Source organism: Syngnathoides biaculeatus, chromosome 16 (assembly GCF_019802595.1).
Source record: "Syngnathoides biaculeatus isolate LvHL_M chromosome 16, ASM1980259v1, whole genome shotgun sequence".
Lineage (NCBI taxonomy): Eukaryota > Metazoa > Chordata > Actinopteri > Syngnathiformes > Syngnathidae > Syngnathoides > Syngnathoides biaculeatus.
In genome coordinates, this window is record NC_084655.1 from 9554171 (window position 1) to 9572222 (window position 18052).

An 18052-nucleotide genomic window follows, 5' to 3' on the forward strand; every position below is an offset into this window, starting at 1 on the left:
AATAGTTTATATAAAAGAGGGATAGTCATTTGATCAACTACAGCTCTAAAGATGAAATCATCAGTGAAATCTGTTTTAGATATTCTCCTTTTCCTCAACTCAACTCTCTCTCTCTCTCTCTCTCTCTCTCTCTCTCTCTGTCTCTCCTCAGCTGACTGTTCTGAACTTGATGCAAAGAGTCATATTGAGCAGAATAATGCAGTTTTTATGTTGGCGTAAGCACTAGCGGACATGTTGCTGAGACAATGCACTCCGTTATACCTCAAATGCAAGGCACAGTTAAAAATAACATAACAATCAATTCCAAACAATAGCCAAACATCGTACTGATTTATTAATTGATTATGATATCCCCATCCCGATTAATCAATTTTGACTAATTCCAGTGAACGATCGTTTTCCGTAGGCTTCAGCACGCCGGGTACCCTAATGAGATTAAGTGATCCTGTTTTTGCTCTAGTATTGTATTCTGGTAATAATGGCTTGACCATGCTGTAAAGACAATGTAGCCCAGATCCAGAATCTGACCTCATGCGTATGAGGAATGACTCCATGATGAACACACTTGTTTACATCACCTTCTGCTTCTGTTTCTGATGGAAAACAAGTAGCATTTCTCTTAACAACATTTTAGATTGTATTTTGCTTAATGATACAAGGTACAGTAGTTTTGGAGAAAAATATGTAATTGCAGGCTTACTGGTACGTTCAAAGATGACTACTAGATTTGGTGATGAGAAAGGATTTAAAATGCAAATCAGTATTTTTCTATTTAATACAATGATTCCATTATCATTCAAAGTCTCAATTGTAGTACTAAATAATGAGAAAATAAGAATTACATTCAGCCACCAAGTACAACAAGAGCAAGACAACACAGTCAATACTAGCCATCTACAAATGGCTTGACTGGACCACATAATATTTATGGTTTATATTAGAACACAACTTTTAATGATTTCCTTTTTTATATATATATTCAGAGAGGCGAAGTGTAACATCTGTTGCAGATTTGGAATCAAATGTGATGCACTTACTTTCATTGAAAATGTTCTCCAGCACATGAAAACACGGAATTGACTATTTTGTGCAATGCAGATTTTTTTGGGGAAAAAAGTGGATGATAGTGATGATGATGATGTGCAAAACATGATGTGGAAATTCTTCACAAATTTTTCTTGAAACTGATTCCACCTGGTTTGGTCCAACCGGCAATTAAACGATGAAAGCCACAAGGAAAGGTAACATTGAAAAGACACTTACCTTCTGAGAGGATTGTGACTTTGGGGCAGAAGACTTGGTTGACACCCTTCCCACCTCTCCCAATCATGTCTCATCAAACATGTGCCATATTTTATCTTGCAACACTTACGAGACAAAAACCATTGTGTAATGATGATGATAGACTTAATGTTTTTTTTCTCCCATGTGTGAACCATATTGTGTACCAAGAATCTTTGTTCAAGTTTAATGCTACTAGTGTTACTAGAATACTGATGCTGCAGTCTGTTACTATGTGGATGTATGAATATGTATGCAAGAAAGAAGAAATTGATCAGCAGTTACAGGTACTTTGTATAAAAAAAAAAGATTTACAAGCAGTTTGGTTTGTACTCACTCAATATTGGTGCATGAATAATCAGTATGGTTGTTATATTCATATATTTATATATTATGACAATACAGGAGCAATCTGTTTTTTTTTTATACTGCTTATCTTTATTGGGCCATGGGTGAACTGGAACTATCCTTGCTCGCTTTGGGCAAAAGGCCTGGACTGGTTGTCAGTCCAATGCATGGGCAAATCCAGGGTGAATAAAAACATCCTCGAACAACAACCCAACACCATTCTGGAGCATCCGAGGTAGGATTTAAAGCAAGATTTCCTAACTATCAGGCAGACATGCAAACGAGACCATTGTGCAACCCAGCAAGATCATTTCAGCATTTAAGATGAGTCCATTATTCCGCTTATCCTCACTGGGCTCACAGACGTGCTGGAGCCTATTGCAGTGATCTATACTTTGAATTGGTCACTGGCCAATCACAGGGCACACAAACACACAGCAATCTCCACTCACATTCAGTCACATCAGTCGCCAGTTAACAGAACATCCATGTTTTGGGGATATGGGAGGAAACTGAAGTGCCCAGAGGAAGCCCACACAGGTGTGGGGGAAACACACAAACACCACACAGGCGGGATTGGATTTGAACCAAAGTCCTTGGAACTGATGTGCTAGCCAATCGTTCCGTGTGCACCCATTTCAAATGTTAAAATGTTATGGCTGCTCAAGATGTCATCTTAGCCAATACTGCAGACCTCTGGAGCTAGTGTAATTTAATGTCTAGAATCTGGCCACAACACCAGTACCTGAGTGGAGTGTGACTGGAATGCATCATGACAAGTCATGAATCTTCCAGGATAAATAATAATAATAATAATTCGAAAAATGACAATGACTTGATTTAAAACTTGTACGATCTGGTCTTTTAAAAAAATCCCATTGCATTTTCATAAACAAAACAAACAAACAAACAAACAAAAAAACGCCACATGTAATGTTAGTAAATTGACCAAATTTTTCCCTTTGGGATTTATATGGGTAAAAAACTGGCGATCAGCCACTCGCCATCGAATACTCTACAGTTTCAACTATTGCTATTGGTACAATGCTGTATGCATTTCCTATACAATCAACGACAGGACATTCACACTCATTAAAACCTGCAGGTAATTTACAGATATCAATGACTGCTACATTTTTGGGATACACCATAAGCAAACAAAAAACATGCACACTACTTAGATTACATTATCACAGTATACATGTTTTGATCACATTTATAAGATGGACAAGGACTTTACTGAGGCATTTGGCTTGTTGATAGTGTTGTTGTTCAAGGAGGCCAGCAGAGGCCCCCAGAAAACCTCGAAGCAAGGAAGCAATCTTTTTAGTGCATGCGGCACTCGCAAAGAGAAATATGTGATGATGACCACGGAACAGGAAATGAAGTTTATTGTGACGGAGCAGTAGTGTAACAAAGCCAATCGCAGGGCACATGGAAACGAACAACCATTTGCACCTACAACCACACCTCAGGGCAATTTAGAGTCTCCAATGAATGCATGTTTCTGGGATGTGAGAGAAAACCGGAGTGCCTGGAGAAAACCCACGCAGGCACGGGGGAGAACATGCAAATTCCAAACAGGCGGGGCCGTGACTATGTGGCCAGCACGCCAACCAGTTGCTCCACCTTGCCACCTGAACCCAAAATTTATTTAAAATTACCATATACACTTGAGGCTGGTATCGACAGCCCTGATGAGTACCTGGTATTTTTGAAATAAGGCTAATAATGCTACTCATCTAACGCTAATAACAAATCAATATTTAACGCCTTTGAGAGAGGCCTGGAAGAATGTTGCTGTCCGTGGTGCTGATATAGTCACCGAAGGCAGTTACGTTAATATTTACTACGTTTTCAAGGGAAATGAAAAACATAAATATGACAGGTAACACTTAAAACTCAAATGAAGTGTTATCGACTATCGGGGTAAGCATGCGCATCATCTCATGCTGTATATTTCATTGTTGCATACTTTTCTAAATGTAGTCTACTCGAATCGGGCCAGTGTTGGACATTATGTTAATCATTTGAATACACGTTTTCTCCCCCCAGAGCCCACCCCCCTTCCAAATAAGCGTTTGAAGCGCACACGTGAGGGTTTCGGCACGTCATACCCACCCGTTCAAGTAGGCTTGACCAAATCCCGTGAGCAAATGAGACACGTCCCAGCCTGCGAGTTTCCGGTTGGTGCAGCCAATCAGATGAGAGTGCGCTACGCCTTCTGAAGTCATCCGCTGTCTGTCAAACCTTCCTGTTCGTGTCCCCCTGTCCTCTGAACCTGCCCCGACCATCACTACTGCATCACTGACCCACCACAAGCCGTAAAGATGGCGGCCCGGGTAAGAAAAAACTATCATTTTATTGTTCCATGTGGTGTTTTTAGACGATCAGACGCTTCCCGGTGTATAGCGAGCGATATCTAATCAAACGGGCAGCAAAATGTCGGACTGTAGCACGCTCTGACTATATTGACCACAGCCAAAGGAGTGTCATTGCGAGTGTTTTTTATTTTTGTAATTATTATTTGGTGGGTATTTATTCATTTAATTGGACTGGACGCGTGCGTGTAAGGTGCAAGACATATTCGCCACGCGCGTATAATAAATCGAAATGAGCACCTCGAGGAGTGTGGCTCCCTAATCCCGGGAGCTGCTTGTCCTTGAACCGACGCCGCTGCGATAAAAGCGTCACTGATTATATACACCCCCCAACCCACCCCCTCGGCGTCCACAAACGGCGCATCTACCATAACGATGTGCACCATTCTATCGAATGGGCGCAAACTCAGATGCGTTGCGTGCCCAGCCCTTCGTTCAGTTCATATAGGGTGACAGTTTTGTCCAGACAATTGCCTTCATTCTGCAATCTTTTTATCTCTGCGCACAGGAAACGCGATTGAGGGGTGGCACAGCATAGTTGTGCATAGACTTAAGTCCATGTTTATTTTATGTACTCTCAGGTGACATGATACCTCTAATCTCAAGATGTGTGTATTCAAAGTGTTATGATTGTTAGATGGTGGTTGTTTTCTGATAGACAAACCTCATGGTTGGTTCTTGTAGCATCTTGAGAGTGTCCTGTAAAAAGCAGGCGAAGTACGCATTGTTTGGTTAAATTGCTCTAATGTGTAAAATATTTGATTAGGTATATCATACTCTTTACATGATCAGGATTTTTGGGGTTCAATTACCGATCACCGAGTTTAGTAAAAACGATAACCGGTTACAAGATGTAGCAGTTTGTCTCTTTACATGACTTGGCCATATATACTTGTTTGCTGTATACAGAGTAACTTAAAGGACTTTACTCAAATCTCGTTCTATAATCAGTCAGGTCAAGCCAACGTTACAACATCATTGAAATAATGGGTGCTTAATTACTGTAATTAAATTACTTAATTGTGATTGAAGTACTTCACAAACACCTAAACCTCATAATACACATAATGCCGCCCATTATTGTTGTCATCGTCATGGTAAGGAGTGTCTGCAATCACCTTCAATTTGACAAAATAGAGCCCAGCGGTCAAAAAAGATGGGCTGTATTGGTATTACAAAATAATATTTTATTGCAGTATGCAATTGTGAAAGAGCAAATTTGTCTTGTCTACAGGTCCTTGCATTACATGTTGTCTCAGACGTGTTGTCTGTCCCACACAATGGTAATTTAAAAAAAGAAAACCTTTATTTCCGGCCGGATATTTACAGTACTTCATCAAAAGACAAGTGACAAACTGGCTTTTGGATTCAAATATACCGAGCATGATAGCAATGTGGAGTAAATGTAACATGCATATCAGGTTCATTGATACCTCCAAATGTGAAGGTGAGTGTAAATGGTTCAACCGTGCCTCTCTCCCAAAGTCAGCTGAGATCAAAGAATACATTACAAATATGCATATATTTCAAACATATACACTTTAGATAATTTTTTTTTCTTTTCTTATCATGAACCCAGCATTTGTAAATGGAACAGGGTTTACTTTTACTTCCTCATAGTGTGGTACTACATTGACTTACTTCAATTAACCAATTAGGATTTCCTGGTCTTTAAAAGCTCTGCTAGTTGATTGTTATTTATTAATGTATGTGAAATTAAAAAAACTGCAAGACAGCAAGAATGTGGGAGACCTCTGCTTTACGCATTATGCAGCAAGCTTGTATGCCTGTTAGGTTTGTAGAAAATTAAAATATTTCTGATGACATTTCTGATGACACACGCCAGATTACATTTGAGCTACATGTCGCTGCATACAAGAGAATCAATGACATCAATAAGTTAATACAGGCAATTAACTTGCTAATGACGGGTTTTGTCATCAAATATAAATGCTCGTACATTTCTCCTTGTCATCATTTTCAAATTGCACATTTGCCAAAAAATATGGTGAGACTGGGAGGGTTATTGTTCTTCTAGCCCAATCTACCAAAATTGCGACAGCAGTAATTTTCTGTGTCAGAACATCCTGACAGCTTGGTTGTGGTTGAGCACCCACAGGAGCTCGGCTACTCTCATCTGTTCAGCCATTTTCTATACTGAGTCCTTAAGCTATTCAAGGTTGTGGGTAGCCCCTGCAGACTTTAAATGAAGGTGGACATTTAGACTGTCACTGAGTGGGAACTGAACCCCTGCCGGCTGCACTGCAGTCAGACAAGCATAGCACTCACTATCCCAGCCGTGAGGTGACTGTTACTACTTTTTAGAGATAAGCATTTGTATTTTTCACAAGGTGGCCACACAATGTTCTTTGGCTATAATCATACCTTTTTCAAAATTACTTCTGATCTTGCACATGCCTATAGAACACATATGCGCATGTTTCATTTGAGAACACCTACCAGCTTGGGATCAATCACTACATTGGTTTATGAATAAAGCTCTGTTTTGGTAAATGGCCCAACTGCAAGTTCTGGTGTATTTTCATGATTTTCGTGGGGAGTCCAGTCTAAGGCAAGATAGGCATTTAGGCCCAGTGAGGGCGTATCCTTTGACATGTACTCTGCAGATTGACAAATTGGTGGCAGCAAGTCAGTCAAAAGTTTGGTCAAAAATTCTAAACTCAACCCTGCTGAAATTAGTTCATGGAACACAACCAATGTCATATCATATTACCACATTATATTTCCAAAATTATCCACACTGACTGACAAGCAGGTATTTTTTTATTCTAATCAATAATAATTACAGCAATTCCATTTTCCAATCCACTTATCCTCACAAGGGTTGTGGGAGTGATGGAGCCTATCCCAGCTTCCCTAGGGTGAAAAGCGGACAACATCCTGTCATAATAATCATCATTATCCTCATCATAAATATTTACCTTAAAACAATTATTATATCCTCCCACTGACTGGCACAACCATGGAAGGCACAAGAATGATAAGAGATTGAAATCAGCAGTGTTCTCTCCAACAGCGGCACAACTTTTCTAAACATGCCTTTTTGCGGTCTTTTGCGAAATTAACAGATAAACAAACAAACAAATTTAATTCAACCTGCACACAGACACATGCCACTATCCTGTCGTGAAAATAGAGCCTAATATGTCAACAGATCAAGAGGATAAAATGCAAGACATAATGCCAACACCATGATACTTTCACTAAAACATGAGCTGAGTTTGTTGCACAGCCTTTTGTAATAACAATATGTCTTTTCAGTATTCTTCTTTAATGCTAGGAGGCTCTTAGATGTGATGTCTTTTGTGGATCTTTTCAAGGATAAATCCTATAAAAGCCTAGAAGCAAACATAGAGGAACGTAACTGAGCTGAGAATCTAGTATGATTTCACATTTGCATTTCGACCCAATTTCAATTATGTCACCTAGCATGAATCTGTGTCAAAACCAAATACCATTGAAAAGAAGAAGTCACCATTTTAATGAGATTGAATTAGTATTTTGAAATATTTCATTGTTGGTGAACTTTATATTCAGATTTTTTTTCATCTGTAACTTGACAAGTCCCTCAACAGTCCTTATCTTAATGCAGTTATTCTTATGTAATTAATATATACATACATGCAGGTATATACTGCACATATATCCAACTGGAAGTCAGATATCATTGACTGTGGAAATGTTTTTGGACAGAAATGATGCTCATCCATTGTGAGTCAAAATGGCTCCCGGCCAACACTGACACACACACAGACATACAGACAGACACGCACACAGTCACTCGCATATTTGCACTGGCCATTCTGTTTTTGCCTATGTGCTGTTGCCCAGGCATACTGCAGCTGGTCAGTCGAACAAACAGTTTCACTTATTGCATAAAAAAGATTTCTTTAGTCAAGTATAGCCCCGCCAGCCACTCACATTGTTGATAGTTAATTTTCTGCATCCCAATTTGATTAAATTGATAGGTTTTAGGTGGAACAGTGGGAAACTGGTTAGAGTGTCCGCCTCATAGTTGTGAGGACAGGGGTTCAAATTCCGGCCCCGCCTGTGTGGAGTTTGCATGTTCTCCCTGTGCCTGCGTGGGGTTTCACCGGGAACTGTGATTTCTTCCCACATCTCCAAAAAATACATTGATTGGAGCCTAAATTGCCCGTAGGTGTGATTGTGAGTGCACATGGTTGTTTGTCTCTGTGTGCCCTGTGATTGGCTGACAACCAGTTCAGGGTGTACCCCGCCTCCTGACTGAAGACACCTGGGATAGGATCCAGCACTCCCGTGACCCTTTTTTAGGATAAGTGACTCCGAAAATGGAAGGACAGTTGTTTTTTTTTTTTTTTTGCACTTGCATGTTTGTATTCCTGATGATGATGATAAGTACATGTTTCCAGGAAAATTATTATGGTTTACTGATAGTCAATATGGATAAAAATGTTACATCATAGTACACTCGAAAGTAGTATATATGAGTGTTTGTCTTTCTCTTCGATGAAAAAGCAAACCTACTGCTTAATTACGTATGAACAAATGTTTGCTAATTCAGTTCAACATGTAATGTTACAGTTTTACTTTAGTATGTTATGATTATAATAATAAAAAAGCTTTTTCACTCAATATGACTTTAAATTGAACCAAAATCACACATATTGTGTACTACTACTACTACTTTTTCTACTAAGGGTTTAGTTGTCACTGGGCAAAACAAAGATCCAAATGTTGAGTAGAGCCCACTGGAAAGTATCTTATGTCCAAAATATGCTGGCTTAAGTCAGTCTTGACTTGTGGTTGTAAATTAGAGTTATAGGACCAACCCCTGTCACAAAGTTTGAGGGTTCTGGGGAGCCTTTCGATATTTTTTCCAAGGCTGGCTTGCTTGTGATGACAAATACACTTCCTCCACAGATAGAAAGAAATGTCTATACAGGAGAAAGCACTTTTAGGGTTAAGACTAAATGGTCATTTACGAGAGGCCCCGTAGCTCAGTGGCTAGAGCACTGGTTTGGTAAACCAGGGGTTCTGGGTTCATATCCCACTGGGGCCTCCACTCCCTGAGAAGGGTTGCGTCAGGAAGGGCATCCGGCATACAAAACTTTGTCAAACAAATATGTGTGTTCATCTGAGATGACATGCTGTGCTGACCCCAAAAGGGACAAGCCAAAAGAAACTTACTCACTTACAATGTCTGCAAGCCTTCACTTAGAGCTCATTCAGCTGCAGAGTATTACAGTATGGACATTTTTTCAGAAATGTCTTTGTTTTAGTACAACCATGTTATTTGTCTCAGATTGCAGCTCAAGTGGAATGAAGATATCAAATGGGTTACTGTGAAAACCTCTCTGGAATTTTAGTTCCAAGAAGACCATTTCTTGTAGTTACCAACAAGTGGTCTTAAAAACTGGGGAATCGTGGCAGAAGGGAGACTGTATCAGCAATTAGTTGTTATTTGAACGTTACCGGGTAGACGTCCAGTTATAAGCACAACATTATGCATATTTTTTTTTGTACAGCTTCCCACTAAATTTGAGATCTGACAGATAAGATACAACAAATGGAAAAATCCTGATAGTTCAATAGCTTGGACCCTCAGCCAGCAATGAGGGCTTTGTTAAGTGGATTACTAGTGCGTGTCTGCTCTTGCTTGAACAGCTTGTTGCCCAGAGACTGGATGTAGGCCAGTGTTGGGGCGTGATAACAGTGATCATGAATTCAAGCTCACCTGCCTCTTGTCAACCTTTCTCAATTTGGGCAATTGTCAGGTAAGCTTGATCTAATAGCATCAAGGGCACGCTATACTGAATGCAATCAGGAAAGTAATTATGTCCAAATTGTGTGTTGCAGCAAATATCTGGGATACATATGTGCCAAGAGTCTGTGGGTTTGCTTCCCTCGTAAATGTTGAATCCTTAATTGTTTTCCTCTGCTTCCTGTTGGCGTATACCACCCATTCAATCTATTTTATGGCCAAGAGAGGAATTATGGAGGCTCAAGACTTTTAGGATGTTGCTGTTGGCTACAATTAACGAGCTCCCATATCTACCTTAAGCAACTACCGCAATACACTTTTTTATTGCTCTTTACAAAAACCTGGACACATCTTTCTGCCTGTATTCTTGGAATATTGTGCTTGTTCCATCCATCAGTGCTGGACAGGAGTTTGATGTGTATTCTCAGTACCATCATGTAATGTATGTCTGAACAGCATCCCTTCAGCCACGTATCCATTCCGTTGGATTCACACAGTTTAATAAATCCTGATCAGGCTTGCATGTTCATCATTGGCTTGTAGGATGAAGAGAATTTTATTTTCTTAGACAATGGAATTAATGTGAGTCTCGCGGCAATATAGTGTGCAACATGTCAACTAAATGAACTAAAATACAAAATGGTACCGAGGTGAATGCTGATGCACATAGACAAGCAACACAAACTGCTTATGATCGCCTTTCTGTTGTCAATCAAATGTGTAAGAAATATTTTATTTCTTAATGCCAATCAGTAACTGACAACTTGCCTACAGCTGCAATTTAAAATGACTCAACATCCATTGTTGATTACATGTACAGTGGAACCTCAAATACAATGGACAAATAGGGTTTGAAAAAAAGAACTTTTTTTGAGGCATTATACATCCAGAGAACAATTTGCTTCATTGGGAAGTCAAGGTGCTGCGAGGTATTAGTGTGCTTCCTAGCCCCAAATTGCCAAAGGTGAACAACTTGGCAACATAACCATACTGTACAGCAGGTTCCAGACTCCAAAGACTTGTGTTTTTATTTACAAAACATGCAGGCTTTCAATAGATGGACACTTTCAAAAATAATAATATCTGATTGGTATATTAATTGAAATGAGTGGTTATCTATCCAATCCTGAGTGAAGTTCACCCCACCCCCTTTTTTTTTTTTTTTTTTTTACAATTCACAATAGTTCCCCAGTGTTTTTTACATGATTTCATGAAAATACATCCAGAATCTCATGTAAGTGAGCTAGGACTTACCCCATTTCATATTGTACTGCTTGGCCAATGGTGAGGATGGCTGATGTTTCGAGAATTCAACATGGCTCATCCACAGACACATGATCAAACATCGACAGGTACCAAAAGAAGAATAACCAAGGAGAGATTGTTTGATTTAACACTTGATGTCTAGACAGAGAAACTAGAGAAACATTCATTAGTATACAAACAATTAAAAGCTTGATTGTCCTTTAAAGGTCCCCTTAAAATGTTTCTTTTTGGGAAATAGGATAATTTCTCTCCGAGTATTTTGGAGCTAGCAAGTAAGGTCACTTTTTAAGGCTTGGTTTAATCAATACAGTCATCGCAGTGTATGTGTGTGGGAAGGAGAACTATAGCTACATATATTTAGACAGCCCTTTCCTATCAGACTGCAGCACCTTGCAGAAGACACAATGTTTTCTTTCAGAAACAATAACACATTAGAGTGCATGATCATGAAGTACACACAGACGACAAATAGAAAATGAAGACAGATTCAAACAAACACAGGTACACATTTGTTCTTCTGTGCTTCTGGATAACTGGGAAGCAGCTGTTTGTGTGTTTTGTCTTATTAAATGCAGTTTGAGGGTGTTCCCTTAATTTACTTTCCAGTGCTCTAATCTACCTATCTGAAGATTGTGATCTTATATTTTGCAGTAGTCATGCACCGCTTTAATTATTGTTATTATTTATAATACTTGTTATGAATTAAGCATTGTAAGTCAGTTTGCCATTAAACATTACATTGTGCTTAAGTTTGATGTAACATACAAAAGCCAATACACTGATACACTTTCGTGATCTTAGTGAAATTCATCTAAAAAACAACTTTTTTGTAAACTGAGTAAAATTATTACTTTATTTCTAATTCTAGGTGGCATGGTAGCTCAGTTGGAAAACGTTGGCCTCACAGTTCTGAGGTCCTGGGTTCAATCCCGGACCCGCCTGCGTGGAGTTTGCATGTTCTCCCTGTGCCTATGTGGGTTTCTCCAGGCACTCTGGTTTCCTCCCACATCCCAAAAACATGCAACATTAATTGGACACTTTAAACTGCCCCTAAATGAGACTGTGAATGTGGCTGATTGTCTCAATGTCCCCTGCGATTGGCTGGCAACCAGTTCAGGGTGTACCCAGCCTCCTGCCCATTGACGGCTGGGATAGGTTCCAGCACTCCCCCGCAACCCTAGTAAGGTTAAGCGGCTAAGAAAATTGATGGATTATATCTAATTCTACGATAACCCAATACTTATTGATCTAGATATCCATCAATCCATCCATCCATCTTTTCCTGCTTATCGTGGCAGCAGTAGCTATCCAGCAGGGATGCACAGACATCCCTTTCCCCAGTAACTTCATCCAGCTCTTCTGAGGGATCCCAACGTGTTGCCAGCCCAGCCAATAGATGTAGTCTTTCTAATGTCTCCTGGTTCATCCCCAGGGTCTCTTTTTGGTGGGACATGCCTCAAAAACCTCACACCTCATCTGACTCCTCTCAATGCAGAGTAGCAGCGACTCATCACTGATCCCCTCTCGGATGACCAAGCTTCTCACCCTAACCTGGACACCCTGTGGATGAAACTAATTTCGGCTTATCTGCTTCGCTTGTATCCTGTTCTTTTGGTAACGACCCACAGCTCGTAACCATAGATGATGGTAGGAATGTAGTACAACTGGTAAGAGCTTCACTTCATCACTGGTTGAGAGCTTCGCCTTTCGACTTAGGTCACAGAATGGACCGATACACAGTCCACATCACAACATACGCTGCACTGATCTGACCGCTCCATTCTTCCCTCACTCTTGAACAAGACTCCAAGATACTTGAACTCCTCCACTTGGGACAGGATCTCATCGCGAACCTGTAGAGGGCTTGCCACCCTTTTAGGACTGAGGACCATGGTTTCAGATTTGGAGATGCCAATTCTCATTCTAGCCGCTTCCCACTCGGCTCCAGTGAGAGTTGTAGATCTCAGCTTGTTGAAGCCAACAGAACCACATCATCTGCAAAATGCAGAGATGCATACTGAGGCCGCAGAACTGGACCCCTTCTGTGGCTCTGCTGCGCCCAGCAGGGGTGGCCAACCAGTCAGAGATCAAGAGTAACATTTTTTACTGTGCTCCTGAAAAAGAGCCCCATCATTGACATGAAAGAGCCAAAGAGGCACATCATACACATGAACGTCATTCCCTCCTCACGCACATACCATTGCCAGCCAGATTTATTGTAAATGTCATACTCCAACATGATAACAAGAAAAATTGACGACAAAAGCTTTTCAGAAAAGCATTGTCATTCATAACCATAAAGAACCATCAATAAAGGTTGTTCTTCAGTCATATGTCATTCCTTCCTTCCTTCTTCTTTCAGCTTATCCCTTTCAGGGTCACCACAGCGTGTCATCTCAGATGAACGCACATATGTTTGGCACAAGTTTTACGCCGGATGCCCTTCCTGACGTAACCCTTCTCAGGGAGTGGGGGCCCCAGTGGGATACGAACCCACAACCCCTGGTTTTCTAAACCAGTGCTCTAACCACTGAGCTACAGGGCCTCCTGAAATCTTTCTTAGTACCTGTTAAAAAAATGATACAAATTTGAAAGCTAAATGTCATATTAAAATAATAACAAAAAACAATCTTTCACAAATTTTGCCAGGTTATGTAAACTCATGAACCCAGCTGTTCATATATGCAGTCATACGTACCACTGTCATATTGGAATGACCTTTCTCATAACCTCTAGGTGGCGGTGCCATATCGCATTGAAAGTGTGAATTATTTTCATAACCTCGAGGCGGCGGCATACATTTATAAAACAAACGTTTTTATTCTTCCCCATATATAATCTGCAACATTAACCTTTGATCATAGTTTGGAGAAAAAAATGTGCACTGTACACCTGAAATTACTGTACCTGTAAATGGTGCCTACTCTCATTTCTCATTTATCTTTCCACCTAAAAAAATACAGGGTCTTCTTTGGGAAAAAAATCAAAACCTACTTCATAGAGTTATGACAAGTTATGTCATTTTACTGCCTGTCCATGCAAATTATTATTATTATTTCAAATCTTTTTAGCCTTCATTATTTTGGCTCAGGTGCTGGATAATACAAAGAATGTAGAGTTGACCTTTCTTTTTGGGTGCTGGATCATACACTTGATAAGTCTGAATAGTAATAATAGAACATATATCCCCACCCATTTCACCACAGTATACTGTATATTTACATGTTTCTATTAAAACCATTGTGCCCCACCCTGATCCTGCAGCATTGATTGTTGCTGCAGACATGGAGCTAGATTCCCTCCTGAGGAATAGCCAGCCGATTAATAATTCAGTGGGATGCTTTGGAATGAGACGTTTCAAAGGAGCAAGAGCAGGTGCCGAGAGGGACCACAGTATAGCTGTACATGTAGCCACCACAACTATAGAGGATACACTTTAAAAAAAAGTAGAAAGAAGTCAAGCAGCAACATTACACATGTGTGGGAAAATGATAAGATGCAGGAATTAAGTCTTATCATGCTTGGAGAAATTGTGCGAGAAAAGAGGTGCCAGATATGGGTGTGTCTGAATGCAAGTTAGTTATTGATTGATACCATCATTAGTGTGACTTATGGTACTACTGGAAATGACTGAAGTTATTAAGGTCATTTAAAAATAGGACTGTGGAACACAAAATGGTTCCCTGCTGCCACACAAATGAAGTTGATCCTTCATAGCAAAAGTGTGTCAAGAATGTTTACAATGTTATTTATTTATTGTTGTACGGGTGGGTCCGGGGGAGTGGTTTACTGGAATTGAAAAGATCAGCAGATTGTCCATGTCGCGTCATGTATTTTCCCCCCCAGAAAATAAAGCACTATTTACCGAATCTCTTTTTCAAGATAATTTTGATGTTTCAATATGGTTGTTTGGTTAAATAGATATTCAGATATTTAGGAAACTTTAAAATCATTCATCATGTAAATATCAGATATAGAAAATTACATTAAAAAGTAAATGATCTGATTTATTCAGGATGAAGAAATATTCAAAGCTAACTTGCTCTGTGAGAAAAAGTAATTGTTAAATTGTGAATTAACTCTGCCTCATCACATACTTTGAAAAGCAGAGTTCATTTTCACATACCACACCCAAACCTGATGACCTCCAGAACTGTTCAGTCAAAGAATGTCTTAAATAGAATCTGTCTGACAAAAGAAAGTTGGTGTAAAGATCTGAAATAAATTCAAGAACAAATATGAATAAATTGACTTCAGTCCGGGAAGCTTTAGGTCTCATTACAGCTGATGAATTGCAACACAGCATTTCGATGGTCTGGCGGATTTTTTCTTTTAGGACCTGGGTGACTTGTGATCAATGAAACCATAAATTCTGATCTAGAGTAGAAAATCCTGAAGGAGAATGTTTTGCCCATTAGTGTGTGATCTCAAGCTGAAGAGTGCTTGTGCTCTGGAGCAGTACAATGATCCAAAACACACCAGCAAGTCAACTTCTGAATGGCTTAAATAAGATGTGATTGAAATGTTGTGACGTGACTTAAACTGGCCAAGCAGAATGCAGCTTTGGTGGTCACAGAGGCCAAAACTCGGGTGTGGGAAGAGTTTGGTGAGGCCATAAAGAGTGACTTCTGGATGGCTTCAAGGAAATTCTGGTCCACCATCCGGTGTCTCAGAAGTAGGAAGTTGACCTCGACTCGGGATATTGTGAATCTGTGGGGATAATATTTCAAAGACCTCCTCAATCCCACTGACACACCTTCCCATGTGGAAGCCGAGTCAATGTTCTCTGAGGCAGGCTCCCATATTTCTTGGTTTGAGGTCAGCGAGGTGGTTAAAAAGCTCCTCACTCCACCAAGGCTGCCTTTTGTCACCGATTCTGTTAATAAATTTTATGGAAAGAGTCCCTAGGCACAGCCAGGGTGTAGAGGGATTCCAGTTTGGTGGCCTCAGTATTCCATCACCGCTTTATGCAGATGATGTTCTGCCCCGGGACACACTGGAGAGAGTCTGTCTCTTGGCTTGCTTGGGAACGCATTCGGATCCTCTCGGAGGAGCTACAGGAGGTGGCTTTGGAGAGGGAAGTTTGGGGTGCGGATAAGCAGAAAATAATGAATGGAGGGATTATGATAATTGGTCCGCGACCAGTTCAGGATGTCTATACCCCAGTAAGCTGCAGCACACCCGCGACCCTTGAGAGGTTAAGCGGTATGGAAAATTGATGGGTAATAATAATATAATGTAACAAGTAATCACGTGTCATCATGGTGTCTTCTTTTCTCCAGTTGTCTGTTATGGTTTCAGGTCAATTTATTGTTGTCAACATCTGTCCTCGCTAAAGAAAAGGATTTTGCCTCACTATCTCACCAACACAATTACTGAAAATGTACCATAGCGCTTTTTTTTGCTATCTGGTAAACATAGCAGAAGAACAATTACATTATATTAACTCATTGATTCTTAATTTGAAGTACTTCTAAGGACATTAACCTGTTGCTGATTGTGCCTTCCTCGCTTGTGCTTCTTTACCCCAAATTTCCTCATGTTTGGCTCTGATTCTCTCATTCTGTCTTGTCATCAGTTCATTGTGCCATGTCTTATTAAAAAAGTATTATTTATAAAAATAAAATGGAGAAAGATATTAGGATGTTGTGTGAATCAACATTATCGCAATGTATAGTTACTGTAGATGAATTATCCTCTCCTTCATTCTCACTTGTTTGTGTGTCATCATTCACGACGTTAAGACTGCTGTCACTCTTTATCCTTAAAATGGGCGAATGATCTCTGATATTATATAAACAGCTGCATAGCGCTTTGCATATTGATCTCATCATATATGACGTACCAGATTTGGGGTATATTGCTCATGTTTGGATTTCACATCTTCCCAAAATATATACAGTAAAGAAAATAAGTATTTGAACACCCTACTATATTGCAAGTTCTCCCACTTAGAAATCATGCAGGGGTCTGAAATTTTCATTGTAGGTGCATGTCCAGTGTGAGAGAGAGAATCTAAAAAGAAGAATCCAGAAATCACAATGTATGATTTTTTTCATGATTTATTTGTGTGACAGAGCTGTGAATAAGTATTTGAACACCTGTCTATCAGCTAGAATTCTGACCCTCAAAGACCTGTTAGTCCGCCTTCAAAAGTCCACCTCCACTCCATGTATTATCCTGAATCCGATGCACCTGTGTGAGGTCATTAGCTGCATAAAGACATCAGTCCACCCCATACAATCAGTAAGACTCAAACTTGTAACATGGCCAAGACCAAAGAGCTGTCTAAAGACACCAGAGACAAAATTGTACAACTCCACACGGCTGGAAAGGGTTACGGCAAAATTGCCAAGCAGCTTGGTGAAAAAATGTCCACTGTTGGACCAGTCATTAGAAAATGGAAGAAGCTAAACATGACGGTCAATCTCAATCGGAGTGGAGCCCCATGCAAGATATCACGACGTGGGGTCTCAATGATCCTTGGATAGGTGAGGAATCAGCCCAGGACTACATGACAGGACTTGGTAAATGACCTGAAAAGAGCTGGGACCACCGTTTCCAAGCTGACTGTTGGTAATACAATAAGACGTCATGGTTTGAAATCATGTATGGCACGGAAGGTACCCCCGCTTCAACCAGCACATGTCAAGGCCTGTCTTAAATTTGCCAATGACCATTTGGATGATACAGAGGAGTCATGGGAGAAGGTTTTGTGGTCAGATGAGACCAAAATTGAACTTTTTGGTCATAATTCCACTAACTCTGTTTGGAGGCAGACAAATGATGTGTTCCATCCCAAGAACACCATCCCTACTGTGAAGCATGGAGGTGGTAGCATCATGCTTTGGGGGTGTTTTTCTGCACATGGGACAGGACGACTGCACTGTATTAAGGAGAGGATGACCGCGGCCATGTATTGTGAGATTTTGGTGAACAACCTCTTTCCTCAGTCAGAGTATTGAAGATGGGTCGTGGCTGGGTCTTTCAACATGACAATGACCCGAAGCAC

The 18052-nt window shown here is 40.2% G+C and overlaps 1 protein-coding gene and 1 non-coding gene across 3 annotated transcripts in view; one reads left to right on the forward strand and one right to left on the reverse strand.

The window, feature by feature from the left end:
• Nucleotides 1–3842: 3842 nt before the first annotated feature.
• LOC133515032 (vesicle-fusing ATPase) overlaps nt 3843–18052 on the forward strand; it is a 37315-nt gene continuing 23105 nt past the window's right edge. For both annotated transcript variants that reach the window (XM_061847252.1, XM_061847253.1), the window contains exon 1: nt 3843–3971. In XM_061847252.1, the coding sequence (XP_061703236.1) occupies nt 3960–3971 (12 nt within the window). In that variant the 5' untranslated portion in view covers nt 3843–3959. The remainder of the gene's footprint in view (nt 3972–18052) is intronic.
• On the reverse strand, nt 13513–13585 carry trnas-aga (transfer RNA serine (anticodon AGA)). Its single transcript has one exon. It is a non-coding gene; the product is annotated as a tRNA-Ser (tRNA).